We start from the raw sequence: 15,955 nt of genomic DNA, 5'->3' as shown, positions 1-15,955 counted from the left end.
CTTTCTTTTGTTTTGGGCGGTTCCCCTTCTTTTGGGAGCTGCCCCTTTTGACTTGTCCCTTCATTAATGTGGTTTAGTTTATTTGGTTGAGCAAAAAGATTGATATACTCTTGGTTAATTTTCCATAATGTTGGTTAAGTGCCAGTGTTATACTGGAGTAGTTTGGCTAAGTATGTTCTAGTTTTGGAGCTGCCAGTTCTAATGTCAACTGAATGCCAGTCATGCACAAGAGCAGTCCACTGGAGATACCCCAACCAATTCTTCTCAGATGACTTCAGCCTTCATTTTCACCCAAGATTTAGTACCATGGTTGAGATCAGGAATATGATGTAATAAGTGGGAGCTCCAATGTAATTCATCACACTGTTAAAGCATGTGTACCTCATTTATATTTCTTTACCAAGTTAGTATCAGATTATAGACCACAGAAATATGAATATGCTAAAAAATTAAATATGTATGATGTATGCAAATGTAATTGGATTGATATGAACAAGGTTTCTGTGAAAAGGTAGGTGAGTAGGACTAGGTAGAATGCTCTTTGAGAGCCAGTGTAGACTTGATGGGCCAAATGGTTTCCTTCTGCACTGTAAAGATTCTGTGAATGTATAACACAATAATTTACTGTAATCTCAGTTGTAAGTTTTTCTTGTAGGACCAGTGAGAAGCTAAATACAGCTTGCTCTGACTTGAATTGTGGTGCAGAACAAATGGAGAAATGTCTGCTGTGTCTCTGTGCTATGGACACTAAAGTAGGTATGTCATAAATATTAAAGACTATCTTTATGATTCTAATAATTTCTAACATTTCTATATTCAATTCATTTCTCTTTCATTATTTAGTTGTTTAAAATGTAAACCGGTACTGACCTAGAAAGAGGTTTTATGGACAGACATAGACTACTGACTTAGCAGCAGGTAGAAATTAGTTCATAATTAAGGAATGCAGGAGCTGGATTAATTGTTGAAATTACCTATGTGGGTTGTGAAATGTCATGTGAGACACTAAATTTTAAAATTGGATCTTTAAAAATAATTGAATTTATTTTCTCAAGAGGAAGCCTCGGCATTCCATGCTACCCTAATATCAGAAAAACTATCACTGAAGCAGTCTCCTGACCAGGTGCCAGTCAAAGAGGTTATTGAGCAATCCTGTTGTGGTGGTGATGGTGGTGAAAAAGAGAAAGGGAAATGCTGTGGCGCACACTCAGAAACGTGCCATTCATCAGACAGGTAGGTTCTTACAAACAGTGAAGTGCCTTTAGAAAGAAAGGTTGCAGAGGATTCTATCATTCTTGTCTGATTCTCATCCTCCTATTAACAAAGTGGAAAAAGTGAGATCAGTGTGAAAGCCTAAAGCTGCTTGTTTTATTTATTTAAGTGCTGTTTCCATCTAAAGATAATGGCTAATGTGAATGTGATACAGTTCAGCTGTAGTTATAATTTAAGAGATTTAAGATTTCTGTGTATCAAAAACCTGCAAATCCTGAAAAAAGAAATGGCAAATAAAACAACAGTGAGCAGAAATTTCCTCCAATTAATTGTCTTTGGTCTTTGCCACAAACTGAGTTCCCTTTCCACTAATTCCAGCTGCTCCCCTGCCTCAGTCTTGGACTAATCTAGACTGCTTGCAACCTCAATGTCTTATTTGATCTGAGCTTCAGTCCTAAATCCTTTTCATCACCGAGACCACCTCCATAATATTGCATTCCTAAACCCACCTGCTGCTGAAACTCTAATCCGTGTCTTTGCTATCTCCAGACTCAACCATCCCAGTACACTGCTGACTGGTGTCCTTCCTAACATGCCATAAACTTGACCTCATTTGAAGCTTTTATTCAGACATAAGTCCTGGTCAACACGGTAAGAAGTCTCACAACACCAGGTTAAACCCACTAATTTACTATCAAATAAACTTGTTTGACTTTAACCTGGTGTTGAGAGACTTCTTACTGTGTTTACCCCAGTCCAACACCAACATCTCCACATCATAAGTCCTGGCCAACCAAGGCCACTGTACTTATCTATATTAGCTGTTGGTCCATCAACGCCTCAAAATTAAAATTCTTTCTAGTGTTCAGTTCCATCCATGGCCTCAACTATCATTATCTCTAACATCTACCATGTTCAACCCTTCGAAAACTGTGTGTTCCTCCATTTCAGCTCTCTTGCATGAGTCAGATATCTTTGCTGATGGTTGCCCTGTTTTTCACTGGGGTTGAATCTTCAAATTTCATCGAACTTTTGCATGCCTATCCTATTATCTTCTCCTTTGGTTTGATAACATTTTCTGACTTACTTTTCAAAAAACACTTTGGGACATTTTACGCCATAACAACATCTTATGAATCAAGATATTCTTGCAAACAAGTTTATCCTGCAGCAATACAGGAGATCCACAAGTCTACTGTAAGTTGGTGCATAGAATTTTCTAAAACGATGTAAACCATTAACATTGTAGCAGAGTTTAACCAGGTACAAATACTCATAAAATTTGTACTGAACCAAATTACTCAAAGTATTTTACATAGGAACTGATCTGATTGAATTCTCCAGCCTTTTCTGCACTTTTCTGATGCGTAATCTTCATCTCAATTATTACAACAATCTTTTTTGTTAATATTTCACTCCTTCCTTAGATGAGGTTACTACATCTTGATCAAAATGGGGGTCAAGCATTTTCTAAAAGGATTCTGCCAGCACTGCTCAGATGTGGGCAGTGGCCTTAAAATTGCCTTTGTTACTGGCCTGCATTCTGATTTTCAAAACATTGACATGACCCAAAATTTGGAATTCATTTGAGGGAGCCATAAACCCAAACTGCATCGTATCTGTTACACTGCAATCTCATGCATGTACAGTTTATAGATACTGATGACAAAAATTAGAATACTACTTGTTTACTTCAATAAGCTGCCAAGAAAGGATTAGAGTATCTTGAATTGCAGGACACACTCTTTCTTATGAAGTAAATTTTTGATATGTTACTGGTGTCAAAAGTGAATTTCATGAAGTGTATGCTCTCCCAATGTTACTTACAATTAAATTTTGTTTGCTGTTTCAGTAGTAATAGAACCACAGATCTTCTCTCACTGCTATGCTACAGCTGTAGACTGACTGTCAAAGATATGGTGAGTCAAATTGTAAAATACAAATTTTATTCTCATTTCTGCATTGGTTATAAGGACCCCTTTCATAATGTTCCTTAAGATTGGAAAACTTGAGACAAATTACATTTAAATTTTTTTAGTGCTGCATATCCAATCAAAAATTTCCAATAAACAGTTTATTGCATCCTTTACTGGGTTAAATGGTTGCAATGCAAAATTTGTTTTTTGAAAGCTACATATGGCATTGTCCTAATTAATTTATTATATCCGTCAACATATGTAGCACACATCAATTGTACATTGTGCATGCAAAGTATCTGCTGCACCTTTACATTCTCTCTCACTACCCACAATATTACCTAATTAGGTGAGACCAGAGATGTAAAACCTCCAAACAGCAAGCAGTAGTAACTGCAAACCAGTTACATTTACTAACTGATATGAATGTGAAAACTAGCCACTTGAATAGCTTGAGATTGTGTTTATTTTCAGCTACAAGCTGGAACACTAACTCTACAAAATCTACTGTTATAGAAACAAAAAAATTAATCTTGGAGGGGTAAAGTATCACCATACCTCACTGTACTGTTAGTTATTGTATCTCAGAAATGCCAAGGACTAGATCTCATCTATCCTTTTTGTCTCCTGGAAATACTCATAAATGTCAGTCTTACACTGAACCGTGCATGTGCTAAATAAAACTTCAATTTTGTTTTGTTAATTTTGAAGGTGTCGCTGGACCTGCTACCACAATATGTTCTGTCTGAAGCTGAACGCAGAAAGCGCAGGTGAATTTACACAGACTAAATTCAGATGCTGAAGGATACACTTAATTGATTTCCAGATGGGTTTATCAATAATCAGTTATGTAATTAGATTTTCATAGAGTTTTAATTCAGTAGAGATTTCAAACTTTTGTATGCGAATTAGAATTTAGGTAGTTTTAGTGCAAAGTATCTTTGTTGGTATTAATATATATCTGGCCCCTCAGAAATAGTCTTGTAATCTTGGGCAGCACAGTGGTTGGCATTGCTGCCTCAGTGCCAGGGACTCCCTGGGTTCAGTTCCTGGCTTGGGTCATTGTCTGTGTGGAGTTTGCTTGTCTGTGTGGGTTTTCTCCAAATGCTCTGGTTTCTTCCTATGGTTTGAAAGACATGCTAGTTTGGTGCATTGGCCATGCTAAATTCTCCCTCAGCATATCCAAACAGGTACCAGAGCATGGCCACTAGGGGATTTTCACAGTAACTTCATTGCAGTGTTAATGAAAGTCTACTTGAAACACTAATAAATTTTTAATCTTATTCTAGTTAACATTCAATATGCTTGCTTTATACACATGCTGTGTGTCTATTCTGCAAGAATCTGAACATGATCATAATTTCTGCTGGGTTGCACAGGGATGAGAAAGTTCTACCATCTGGGAAAATTCTAACTTGGACAATGGAATTCCATCCTTAATATTGTTTTCTGTTTTCGGCCTCCTCTTATGCAGCCAAAGACAGGAGGAGAGAGAACCAGAAAGCTTAGAAAACCTATACTGTAACTGATGCTTGGAATAGGCTTGGTGGAGCTGTCACTCATCCAGCTGGAAAGGCATACACTGCTACTGGCAAGTGGGTGGAGCAGTTGGGGTTTGGCAGGCCCAGCGAGGGGGAGCAGCAGAACCCAAGTCTCTACAGGTTTTGGCAGGGCATGTTGTAGGGAGCAGCAAGATTTGTGTCTAAGGCTTTTGGCTGGCTGGGAGGGGAGGGGAAGCGGTAGTGCCTGAGTCTCCATGATTGCAGGAGAGGAGGAGGGAGATATGGAGCGAGAGTTTTGGGAAGGTTTAGCAGGATGGAGTGGAGGAGCAGCAGAGCCTGAGTTGATGCAGGAGGAGGAAAAAGGGATGGTGAGTGAGTGGAAGAGGAGCATGTGCAGTGGGAAAGGAGCTGATTACAATGTGTATGATTTCTATGCAAATCCACAGTATTGACAGTAAAAGAAAGAAAGTAAACTTCTATCCAATTGAAGCCTAATAATTCCATCAATATGAAATGGCCTAGAAACTATAATTACAGTTAATCAAAAAAAATTTCAGGCCTTTTTATCTTTGACCAGTCATGGAATAACCAGGATAAGGTCTCACAAACAGTTGCTGAAAGATGTGAGCTTGTACCCTTCCATAACTTCAATTACATTGAAACTTTTCAGTAACACTGAAATTGTTCCGCTGGAAGCTGCAAGACCTCTGTCCCAGCAGAGCTACATCTGTGAAAAGAAATTAATATTTTCCCAAGTGCAGCCTCAAAGTTTAGATGAGCTCTTCATAAGTAAGCCTTTGCTCCCTCCAAACCAATATATAATGTAGCATTGCCCAGGAGCAAACCATGTTACCTGAAACTGCTCACTGTAAAAGAGACAAGCTGTCTCACCCTTCTAGTTCATCAGATAACAAGAATATTACTTTCAAACAATGACCATCAGTCTACAAATCAGATTAATTAAAAGTATAAATAAAGAAGCATTAGCAGAGCAGGTTTCACTTGTTAACTCAATAATATGAGCTCACTTCCAATGACATGAAAACCAGATTAGCACAATAACAGAATTTTAACCTGAGGTGTTGGCTACCCTGGATCATCCACATGTTCATTTCAGTGGAAGAAATGAAAAACAGGCTGCTGCGTATGTTTCTCTGCCTAGGCATAAGGTAGTAAATCAACCTTGCTGTGTGATTTGGATTACTTTAGTTGATGCCAAGTATGACAACAAAGGTTGTTACATGGGGATGAATTTTGGTGGTCAATTCAACATCTTTACAGTTGGAGGTTGTACCCTGCCTGCCGCCTTAGATGAGAATTCAGAATTTAATGTGACAAATTACATAATTTGGATTTAATGATTTGGCATTCTCAATCTTGTGCACCATATGAGAGATATCAATTACTGTTTCCATGAAATGTGATTTATTTTAGAGCCCAAGTGAGGGAACAAATCCAGGAGTTCCTGTTGGCCCCTGAGGAAGGAACAAATCATACTAGCTCCTGACCAGTCTGCCTGAATTCAACAACAAAGTTCATAAAGACATCTTGCAGTCTTTCCGATTTATACATACAATTATGCATTTAGCTTGGAAATGAATAAGCTATGAACTTATCACAAATTGTAACTCACCCAGTTGTCATTCTGGCACAAGGTGAAGTTCAGATCATCATAAACCTATGGCTTCCTTGTTGTTTAATTGCTCGTGGTAGCAGTTCCCAGCAGCCATTCCAATGCAGATTTACCCTTGTATATTCAAGTTGTTATGGTGACAGTTTAGGCCGATTTATAATTGTTGTTTTGTATTATTTACCTGGTGCTGCTCTTAAAAGTTCGACTTAACTTTAAATGTAATGTCTGTAAATATCAATTGAAATATTGAATTCAAAATTGTTCACAAATTTGTTTTGACATGAGGCTTTCTGATGCATTTCTGAGGACGGATAATGCATAGAGGCATCCCAGATGAGAAATGTGAAGCAGATTGAGAGAACAGATCCTTTTAGTTTACCCTAGAAGTATGCTTTAACCCTAATCTCAGAGGAGCACTCCGGTGTTCCACATTTTGCCCAACTAAATTCTCTCAATTGTCAAATCTAGATAAATGATCTTACAAATATTGCTGTTACATTTGCTATTCAAAGTCACAGGAAAAGGAAACTGACAATTTCAGAAGTTGTATTTATAGTGCTCCTACATGACCTAAATTAACGTCATTTTTGTGAAGCTTGAATAAACTCAAATCTACAAACACAATCTATCGTTCTATAGCCAAACTACCACTTGTAAGTATTTCTATTTGTATAATGGGGGAGGGGTGGATGTGGCTATTGTATGTACAAGAGTCTTTGAGAAGAACTGAATTTGTAGCATCCTTAAAAATCACTGAAAATCTGATCCAGAGGGGCTGAACTTACTTCTGCTTATCAATTATTGTATCAATTAAATAAATTCACAGTCCTAATATGTGTACTATGACAACAGGGTAATTTTTAAAAAGCTTCTGAAATTCAGTGTTTAAACTTTAATTCAGTAGGTGAAGTAAATCTTAGTTGGGTCTGTAATAGTTATCTATACTACTGCAAGCATGATAGTCTAAAGCTGGAGTGAATGATTAGGAATCGGAATGCAGGTTTGTACGCACAGCAAATTCTTGATGTTATTTGAGAGAATGGTAAATGATTTATCTGCTTCCTAACAAAATACAAGCCACTATGCTGTTCTTGTATTCCAAGCGGCTGGATATGAGCTGTATGCCAGCATTAAATAAATTACAATATGCACTTCAGCCAACATCTGGATCATTTAAATTGCATGCCTAATTCAATTGACCAATCATAAATATTTTGAAGAAAATGCTTGCAAAAAGCTACTGAATAGTATAATTCCTTGAAATGAGTGAAGTTGCTGAAAAATTGAATGTTGATGTTACAGTAGTTGTAGCAGCCTCTTGGGGGCAGCATTGAGTTGTGAAACATATCAATTCTGCAATAAAATTTGACCACTAGCAGTAATGCCATTTAACAGGACGTGGATATATTTCTTTTCATCAGTTCATAATATTGGCTTGCAACATTTCCTACAGCACTTCTTTGAAAAAGGCAAGAGCTTTTTAAATTGTGTGCCTACTTACATGGTGTTGACCTATGATAGGCATGCCTTATTTTTCCAGTGGATTGCACAGATGATGTAGTTAAATTTACACATCAATTCACCTTGGATGGAAGTGCAAAGTGAGCAATAACCAATGGGCAGCACATTTTAACATCCTTATGATTTTGTCTGCAATGAAAAAAATAATGTGAACCCACCTGATGATTCACACTCACCCATTTTGTGTACCTGTGCTGGACATTTTTACCCATTATATCTTGGGAGACAGGAGTAACTTGACTTCCTTGGCATGTGTTCTGGTTTAGGGAAAACGTGCAAAATTTAAATACAACGGTTGTTCTACTGCAAACACTTTTTTTTATAGATCCTCATGAATAAAGCTATTTCTGCTGAAAAAAATCAAATGTGAAAATATTGGTTGATTATATAAATGCTTTTCATATAAATAAATTAAATGTTTTTATTTGCGTGCCATCTGTATTTTTTTAAAAAAACTTTAATGCTGACAATGAACACATACTTGTGACTGAAATGCTGAGTTGCTTTTAACAAGATCTGCAAAGAACATATGACTAAGAGTAACAGTTTATAAATTCACAAATAGCAATCCATCTTGTTAACTGTAGATTACATTCCAACCATTTCTCAGTGTATCACTTTTATTGCAGTTATTTGACGTTAAGTGTTCCTCCTTAACATCCATTAAATTGTAACATTTTCATGAGTTACAGATTTTAGAGTTACATGATCTATTTTGCAATGTGTTGTTTTGGGGAAAATGTGCTAAATATCTTAAATAAAACTTTAACAGAATTCCATAGAACTCCAAACATTTTTCTGTAATTCCTAATGCAAGTAGTAGATTCCTTCCTACTGAATATAATTTATCTAATGTCGGAGGCATAGTTAGAATTCCATGATTATTCTGTTTTGTAATATTTGATTGCACAGTCAGGAGTTTGGCTCTGTGTCCTGTAGGCATAAGATACTGTTGAAATCAGTTAAGATAATGGTCAACTACAACATGTAGAAGAGAGATTCTCTTTGCATGAGGGAAGTTTTCAGGCCGGCAAAGGTCCTGGAACATGGCCATCTTGGAAAACATCACTGATACGGTAATGAAGCAAACCTGCATTAAGACACTAACTGCAGCAGTGAATGTGAAGTTCCTTTTTTAAATTTTTGTATTTAGTTTTGAAATTGCAAAATATATAGCTGCAGCTATGCACATAAGAAATGCACTTGTTAATTGAGTACAGAATTGTGCATTGAATTTATAAAACAAGTTAGATATCTTGCAAGACTGTTTTCAAGGGGCAAAGCTTCTTGCATAAATTTAAGACATTATATGTTCAGTTCATCCCATGAAAGTCATCAACTACTGTGTCCACATGCTATCTGTGAACATTTGAGTCGAAGTAGGATTTATAGTGAAGACCTTCAAGTGGCACACATCAATTTAAAGCATCAGATTCATATTTTAAAAAGGAGTACCAACACGTTGATCTTGTAGTGGTCGAACTGTGTTTGTGTATAGAAAAATACTGCATTAGTAATCAGTCCTTCATGCTTACCTAACAACATTTGATTCCCATGAAATTCTAGCCTTCAGGTGCTGCACAAAGCAGCATAGAGAACATCTTTTGTAGAGCCTATGCAAAAGCTCTAGAAAATTCAGACAGAACAGCATTATATATGCAGTAGTTTCCTTGATTTTTGTGCACCCTCACTAAAACATTTGTCCCAATTTGAAAACATCCAGCCAAATTAATGTGTGAGATATGGTCTTGAATTGGGCTTACATTAAATATTTATAGACTTGCATGCATTTGGCAGGATTTTATATGGATACAGTTAGTACAAGAGTAAAATAATTGTGTTCATTTGTCACTGACTAATGAAACACATTGAAATCATACTGCTTTGGTTTTGTGTTTCTAATGATTTTGCATTCTTAAATTCGTATTGCTATATGGTAATTTCTTGCAAAGTCAAAACAAATATTTCAGGTTTATATTGCACGAGTCTCCTTTAATGGAAAGTTAGAGCAATTAAACATGCTTTCAAACGAAAATGGAAGAATGTTCCAAAACCCTATTTAGTACCTGTGGACGGGAAATATAGGTTGTCTTTTTGGGTGTGGGTCTTCAATCACATGTATTTTATCAAATATTTGAGAAGTTAATTCTATACTTTATGATAAGCTATATAAAACATTGGTTAACCCATATTTGGAGTATTGCAGGCAGTTCTGGTTGCTATACTAACAAAAAGAATGTGGAAGCTTTGGAGAGAGTGGAACGAAGGTTCACCAGTACGTTGCCTGGTCTCAAGAGTGTTGACTGAGGAGAGGTTAAATAAACTAGGTTTGCTTTTGCTGGAAAGACAGTGGCTGAGGGGAGACCTGATGAGAGGTCTACAACATTGAGAGGCGTAGACAGGATGGATAGTTAAAGGCTTTTTCCCAGGGTGGAAGTGTCAACCACAAGGGGACATAGATTCAAAAGGAAAGTTTAAGGGAGATGTGCAGGGGAAGTTTTCATGTAGAGAATGATGGGTGCCTGGATCATGCTGCCAGAGGAAGTAGTGGAAGCAGGCACAATGGCAACATGTACCCATCTAGATGCCTCTTACGAGTGGGAAGGGAATAGCGAGATATGGAATGTTTTTTAGTTAGGGCATCATGATCAGAACAGGCTTGGAGGGCTGAAGGGCCTGTTCCTACGCTGTACTTTTTTAAAATTCTTTTCATCATTGTAAGTTTTCCAGTTTTTTTTCAATACAGGAAAAGTCTAAGATGGGAGCACCAGATTATATTCTTTAACTAAATAATTATAGGTTGAATCAGAATCAAATTAGATCTTGCATTTTGTAGCATTGACTATCAGGAAAAACAACAGCCATCAACACGGTCAGGTGATTTTCACTGCAATTCAGTTTCAATTCTATTTTTTAAAAAAAGCTTGTTCATTTGCACTCTGTTCCATTTTGATGCATCTTTCTTTAATCTGGACTTGGCAAATTAATGCAGCCTCATTGCCAACATGCCTATATACTTACTTTAAAACATAAGCAATTGTACAAAGACACCATGTTTTAGATATTAAAACTGGTATTGAGAATTTGTTTCCTGTTACCTGTATGCAATCCAATTTCCAATTCCTCAAAAATCAGTGAGAATCTTTATAAAAATCTGAATAGTAATTTACTGATTCAGAAAATAAAGCATTGAATGGATCTTTGGATTTAAGTACAGGTCTCAAACTTTTGTATATACGTTCTGCCCTTGTGGATGACCAGGTTCTGTTTTACTTCCACTAACACACAGTATAATATATGAACTAGGAACTGGAGTAGGCCATCTGGTTCCCTTGAGCCTGCTCTGCCATTCAGTAAGATGATATTTTTGTGGACTCAGCTCCACTTACCTGCTCACTCACCATAACCATTAATTCCTTTACTGTTCAAAAATTTATCTATCCTTGCCTTAAAAACATTCAATGAGGTAGCCTCAACTGCTATACTGGGCAGGGAATTCCACAGGTCCACAACTCTTTGGGTGAAGAAGTTCCTCCTCAACTCAGTCCTAAATCTGCATCCCCTTAATTTGAGGCCACGTCCCCTGGTTCTAGTTTCATCTGCCAATGGAAGCAATCTCCCTGCTTCTATCTTATCTATTCCCTTCATAATATCTTTAAGATCTCCCCTCATTCTTCTGAAGTCCAATAAGTATAGCCCCAATCTACTTAGTCTCACCTCATAAGCCAACCCTCTCAACTCTGGAATCAACCTAGTGAATCTCCTCAGTACCCCCTCCAGTGCCAATATATCCTTTCTCAAGTAAGGAGACCAAAACTGTACATAGTACTCCACTTGTGGCCTCACTAGCAGTCTATGCAGCTGTAACATAACCTCGCAGTTTTTAAACTCCATCCCTCTAGCAATGAAGGACAAAATTTCATTTGCTGCCTTAATTATCTGCTGCATTTGCAGACCAACTTTGTGATTCAGTAATTGAATCAGGTAGTGCAAAATCCTTTCATGATCTTTATGCAATCACAGTTAAACACCTGTATGGTAAAATAAGATAATATCTCTATCACTTGATATAATGGGATATTTGTACTGTATGCAAAATGGAATCAGGTCTAGCTGACTATATCCAAGTAGCACAGAGGTTTAAGAACAGGAGAGTAGATTTCTGGGTATTAATAACTTTGGGTTTTATTCAGAATCTTTAGTAACCAGGTCATCCAAGGGAGCAATGAACTAGTAACAATTAGGCCATGTATTGTATAAGTAGGGATAAATTATAGCACTGTGAGCAGACTCTTGAACCTACTGCATTTTCAACTTGACCATGTTCCCTTTGACACATTTGGGATTATAAATGAGGGTCTTAAATGTATTTTCAATTTCAAACCACTTGCAGGTGGTGTGCAGAAAGGAGTTAAAACTCAGTAACTGAACTGAAAATCACTGCACAATATAATTCTGAACAAGATTTGATTAAAAGACATTAAAAATGGCGTATAATTTAACTTTTTTAAACAGAACAGTACAGGTCCTTCAGCCCTCAACGTTGTGCCAAGCAATTCCGAACCCAAGATCAAGCTTATCCCGCTCCCTATCATTCTGGTGTGTTCCACGTGCCTATCCAATAACTGCTTGAAAGTTCCTAAAGTGTCTGACTCCACTATTACAGCAAGCAGCGTACTCCACACCTCAACCACTCTCTGAGAAGTTGTCACAAATTCTTTACTCAGCGTGCTAGTTTAGTACAATACGTGCTAGTTTAGTACAACACATCCCATTTCTGTACTGTTTGAAATGAACTGGAAAGGGCAGAACTTCTTAAAACAGATTGGAAGCAACTTGTTTTTAAAGTTGCTATTCCATCCAGTCACAAACAAAATACTTTGCTCAAGTGTACAAGAAATGTACAACATTAGATCAGAGTTGAGGAGGAACTTCTTCAAAGGGTGGTAAATCTCTGGAATTCTCTGCCCGTTGAAGTGGTGGATGCTACCTCGCTAAAAATATTTAAGTCACGGGTAGATAGGTTTTTGATAGACAGGGGAATTAAGGGTTATGGGGAGAAAGCAGGAAAGTGGAACTGATCCACTTCAGATCAGCCATGATCTTATTGAATGGCAGAGCAGGCTCGAAGGGCTAGTTGGCTTACTCCTGCTCCTATTTCTTATGTTCTTATTTCCTAACAATTGTTAGCTCAAGCACCAAAAGCTTGTTTTTAAATTGCTTCCCAGCCTAGGAAGCAGATTTTATTATCACAATGAAGAAAACATATACAATATTGCCATTCAAAGGACATTCTTAACTTAGAAAAAAAATAAGCGTCAGACTTTACCATTTCCATTCACCCTTATCAATATTTTTTGTACACATTTAAAAAAAATCAGATTAGTGCACCTTGATATTCTATAATTACAATCAACTGCAATGTGATATTTAGCAGAAAGTAGTTGACTGACTTGTTGCACAAAAGCCCCATTATCAAGTGCAGTGAAAGATAGTCATTACAAAATAGTAATTTTCCATTTACTACAGTCAGATTGCTGAAGGAATCAGAGGCACTTACAAAATGATATTAGGCTGCAAATTCACCAAAGTTCTGAAACTGTAAACTAAACATATAAAAGAAAATAGCAAATATATACTCCTCTGATGTTGCAGTGTCCATATTGCTAATGTAACATTATTGAATCAATCCTGCTCGTGATGGGACAACTTTTCTTCATAGCATTGGAAAAGGTTTTTGTAAGAGTTCCCACAGGATTCTGTATCCAAGCAAGTGTTGCAAACAATGTTTCTGAATAAATGGCCTCCTGGCAAACATTCTTTTCCCAAAATAGAAATAGTCAACATCTTCTTTAAAAATATAAAAATGTGTTAATAGTGTTTTCAGTTCTCAAGTTCATTATACTTCCATTGCAGAACTATGAACAGTTTGGCATTCCGTTGGACAGGAAGCAGTAGAGTATTGTCAATCCTCCTCGAGTTTCCCCAAGTCCGATAACTGCAGACAATAGGTTTAGCTTTAGTTGTGGTGGGTGAATAGTCTGTACTGTAGCTCCAATTCATGACTAGTCAAAGTGAGTTTTTAGGAAAAAAACATGAACCTTGGTAGAAGCAGATAGTGGAAACAAAAGACAGGCTTGGCTTCTCCCCTGTTTGATGTGCAGTCTTCAGCAATGTGACATTGCCAAAAATTCATTTCAGGTTCTTTAAGTCAAACTCATCAAGTAGTGTTTGTGTTTTAAGACATTAAGTCCATTTCATTAAGACCCATGTAGGCAAGTAACTCCCACATGAACAAGAGGAGATAAAGCAGGTAAGTAGACCGTTGACAAGCTGAGGTAATTCTTCTATCAATCAGAATGTGCATATTCAACTTGGCTCAGCCAAGAGAAAAAGGGAGAAACAGATACAGAGAGGGAGAAAGACCACAAAAAAGATGGACAGAAAGAAACAATTGAAGAGATAGAGAGAAAAGGAGAAGCAGACGTGTTAGTCCTTCTCTCTAGTCCATTTAATCATTGTTTCAGGTGACCGATATAGGAATATTAGTTTGGCATATAGCTCTTCCTCCACCTCCAACTCTCCATTCTCTCTCACGAGAAAGATATCATGGCACAGCTTCAAGATACGGTCCACACACGGCAGCTCCTCAAACATGATAGAGTATGAGATTTCACTGAAGAAGCCTCGCACAAACTTCCCAACCACCAACACAATTGAGACGTAAAGACCCATTATTCTGAAAAATAAGAAAATCAAGGTTAAGAAAAGGCCAAATAGCTTGTCAATCCTGCACCATCCTTGGACCATGCATCATTAATCCTATGATAGACTCTCCTCCATCCACCCTTATTTCAAAAGAAAATTGATTCTTTCCCCCAATCTCCCCTGAGAACATCAAAGCAACAATGTTGTTATTTCCCTTGCCCTCAATCACACTTTAGAGCAAATATCTGTTTAAGTCAGAAGGTTATGGGTTCCAGCCCCAATTCAGAGATGAGCCCACAATCCAGGGTGATATTCCAGTGTTATTCCCAGAGTGCTGCAAGATATTTTCCTACATCACAACAATGACTAAGCTTCAAATAGGCTGTGAAGTGCTTTGGGACGTACAGTGACAAAAAGACTCTGGGTTGGATTAGTGGGGAAGCAAAGGCCTTGATGAAAACTGTCTACAAAGCTCCCTGTAGCATATTTTCATTTTCCTAATATCAGTTTAAATCTGTCAGCAAGGCAAGGGGATCTCCAGATTTCCAGGAGCAATGTTCTCATCAAGCAGGTTAAGGTTTTCTTTAAATTGGTTGATTGGTTAAAAATTGGGTGGGATGCTGGGTGGCACAGTGGTTAGCATTGTTGCCTCACAATGCCAAGAACCCAGGTTTGATTCCCATCTTGGGTCACTGTCTGTGTGGAGTCTGCATGTTTTCCCTGTGTCTGCGTGGGTTTCCCCCGCTTTCCTCCCACAGTCTGAAAGACTTACTGGTTAGGTGCATTGGGCCATGCTAAATTGTCCCTCAGTGTACCTGAACAGGCACCAGGGTGTGGCAACTAGGGGACTTTCACCGTAATTTCATTGCCTTCATTGTTAATGTAACCCTACTTGTGACACGAATAAATAAACTTAAAATGATAACACTGGTTACAGCAAAGACAAAAGATCTGGACAATAACTTGACTGAAGTGTTAATGATATGCTCCCGTTCCGTTCCCACTCATGGGTCAAACTGTTCCAGTATAGTCACAACATCAGCATCACCTGGACAAAGTGAAAATAGTTCACAAAATACAGGATGTATCCAATCCAGCCAATTTTTTATTATTCTTAGATGGGACGTGAGCATCGCTGGCAAGAATGGCATCTGTTGCCCATCCCTAACTGACCTTGAACTGAGGGGCTTGATAGGCTTCTCAGAGGACACTAGAGTCAACCTCATTTTTATGGGTCTGGAGTCCCATGTAGACCAGACCACATATGGATGACACATTTATTTCCCTAAAGTATAATTGTAAATCAGATGGGTTTTTATAAAAATCAATGGTAGTTTCATAATCATGGTTATTAAATTTATGTTTCACCAACTGGCTTAGTGGGATTCAAACCCATGCCCCCAGAGTATCAACCTGAGTTTCTGGATTAGTAGTCTCACCAATACACTATCATCTCCCCATTA

General features: G+C 37.6%; 2 protein-coding genes across 5 annotated transcripts in view; one reads left to right on the top strand and one right to left on the bottom strand.

The window, feature by feature from the left end:
* The window catches only part of ctu2 (cytosolic thiouridylase subunit 2 homolog (S. pombe)), a 29,648-nt gene extending 20,869 nt beyond the window's left edge, over positions 1–8,779 (top strand). For 2 of the 3 annotated variants that reach the window (XM_080186833.1, XM_080186831.1), the window contains exons 11-15: positions 656–756; positions 1,056–1,233; positions 3,065–3,131; positions 3,840–3,898; positions 6,065–8,778. In XM_080186833.1, the coding sequence (XP_080042959.1) occupies positions 656–756; positions 1,056–1,233; positions 3,065–3,131; positions 3,840–3,898; positions 6,065–6,137 (478 nt within the window). In that variant the 3' untranslated portion in view covers positions 6,138–8,778. Of the gene's footprint in view, positions 1–655; positions 757–1,055; positions 1,234–3,064; positions 3,132–3,839; positions 3,899–6,064 lie in introns of all 3 variants that reach the window. The other variant, XM_080186832.1, reaches the window with a different exon arrangement.
* A 4,211-nt stretch (positions 8,780–12,990) lies between these two features.
* piezo1 (piezo type mechanosensitive ion channel component 1 (Er blood group)) overlaps positions 12,991–15,955 on the bottom strand; it is a 298,079-nt gene continuing 295,114 nt past the window's right edge. For both annotated transcript variants that reach the window (XM_080186829.1, XM_080186830.1), the window contains one exon: positions 12,991–14,523. In XM_080186829.1, coding sequence (XP_080042955.1) covers positions 14,274–14,523 — 250 coding nt within the window. In that variant the 3' untranslated portion in view covers positions 12,991–14,273. The remainder of the gene's footprint in view (positions 14,524–15,955) is intronic.

The sequence above is a fragment of the Carcharhinus amblyrhynchos genome, chromosome 4 (assembly GCF_965287045.1).
Source record: "Carcharhinus amblyrhynchos chromosome 4, sCarAmb.v2.hapA, whole genome shotgun sequence".
In the NCBI taxonomy this organism is placed as follows: domain Eukaryota; kingdom Metazoa; phylum Chordata; class Chondrichthyes; order Carcharhiniformes; family Carcharhinidae; genus Carcharhinus; species Carcharhinus amblyrhynchos.
This window is presented reverse-complemented; position numbering and strand designations above follow the sequence as displayed.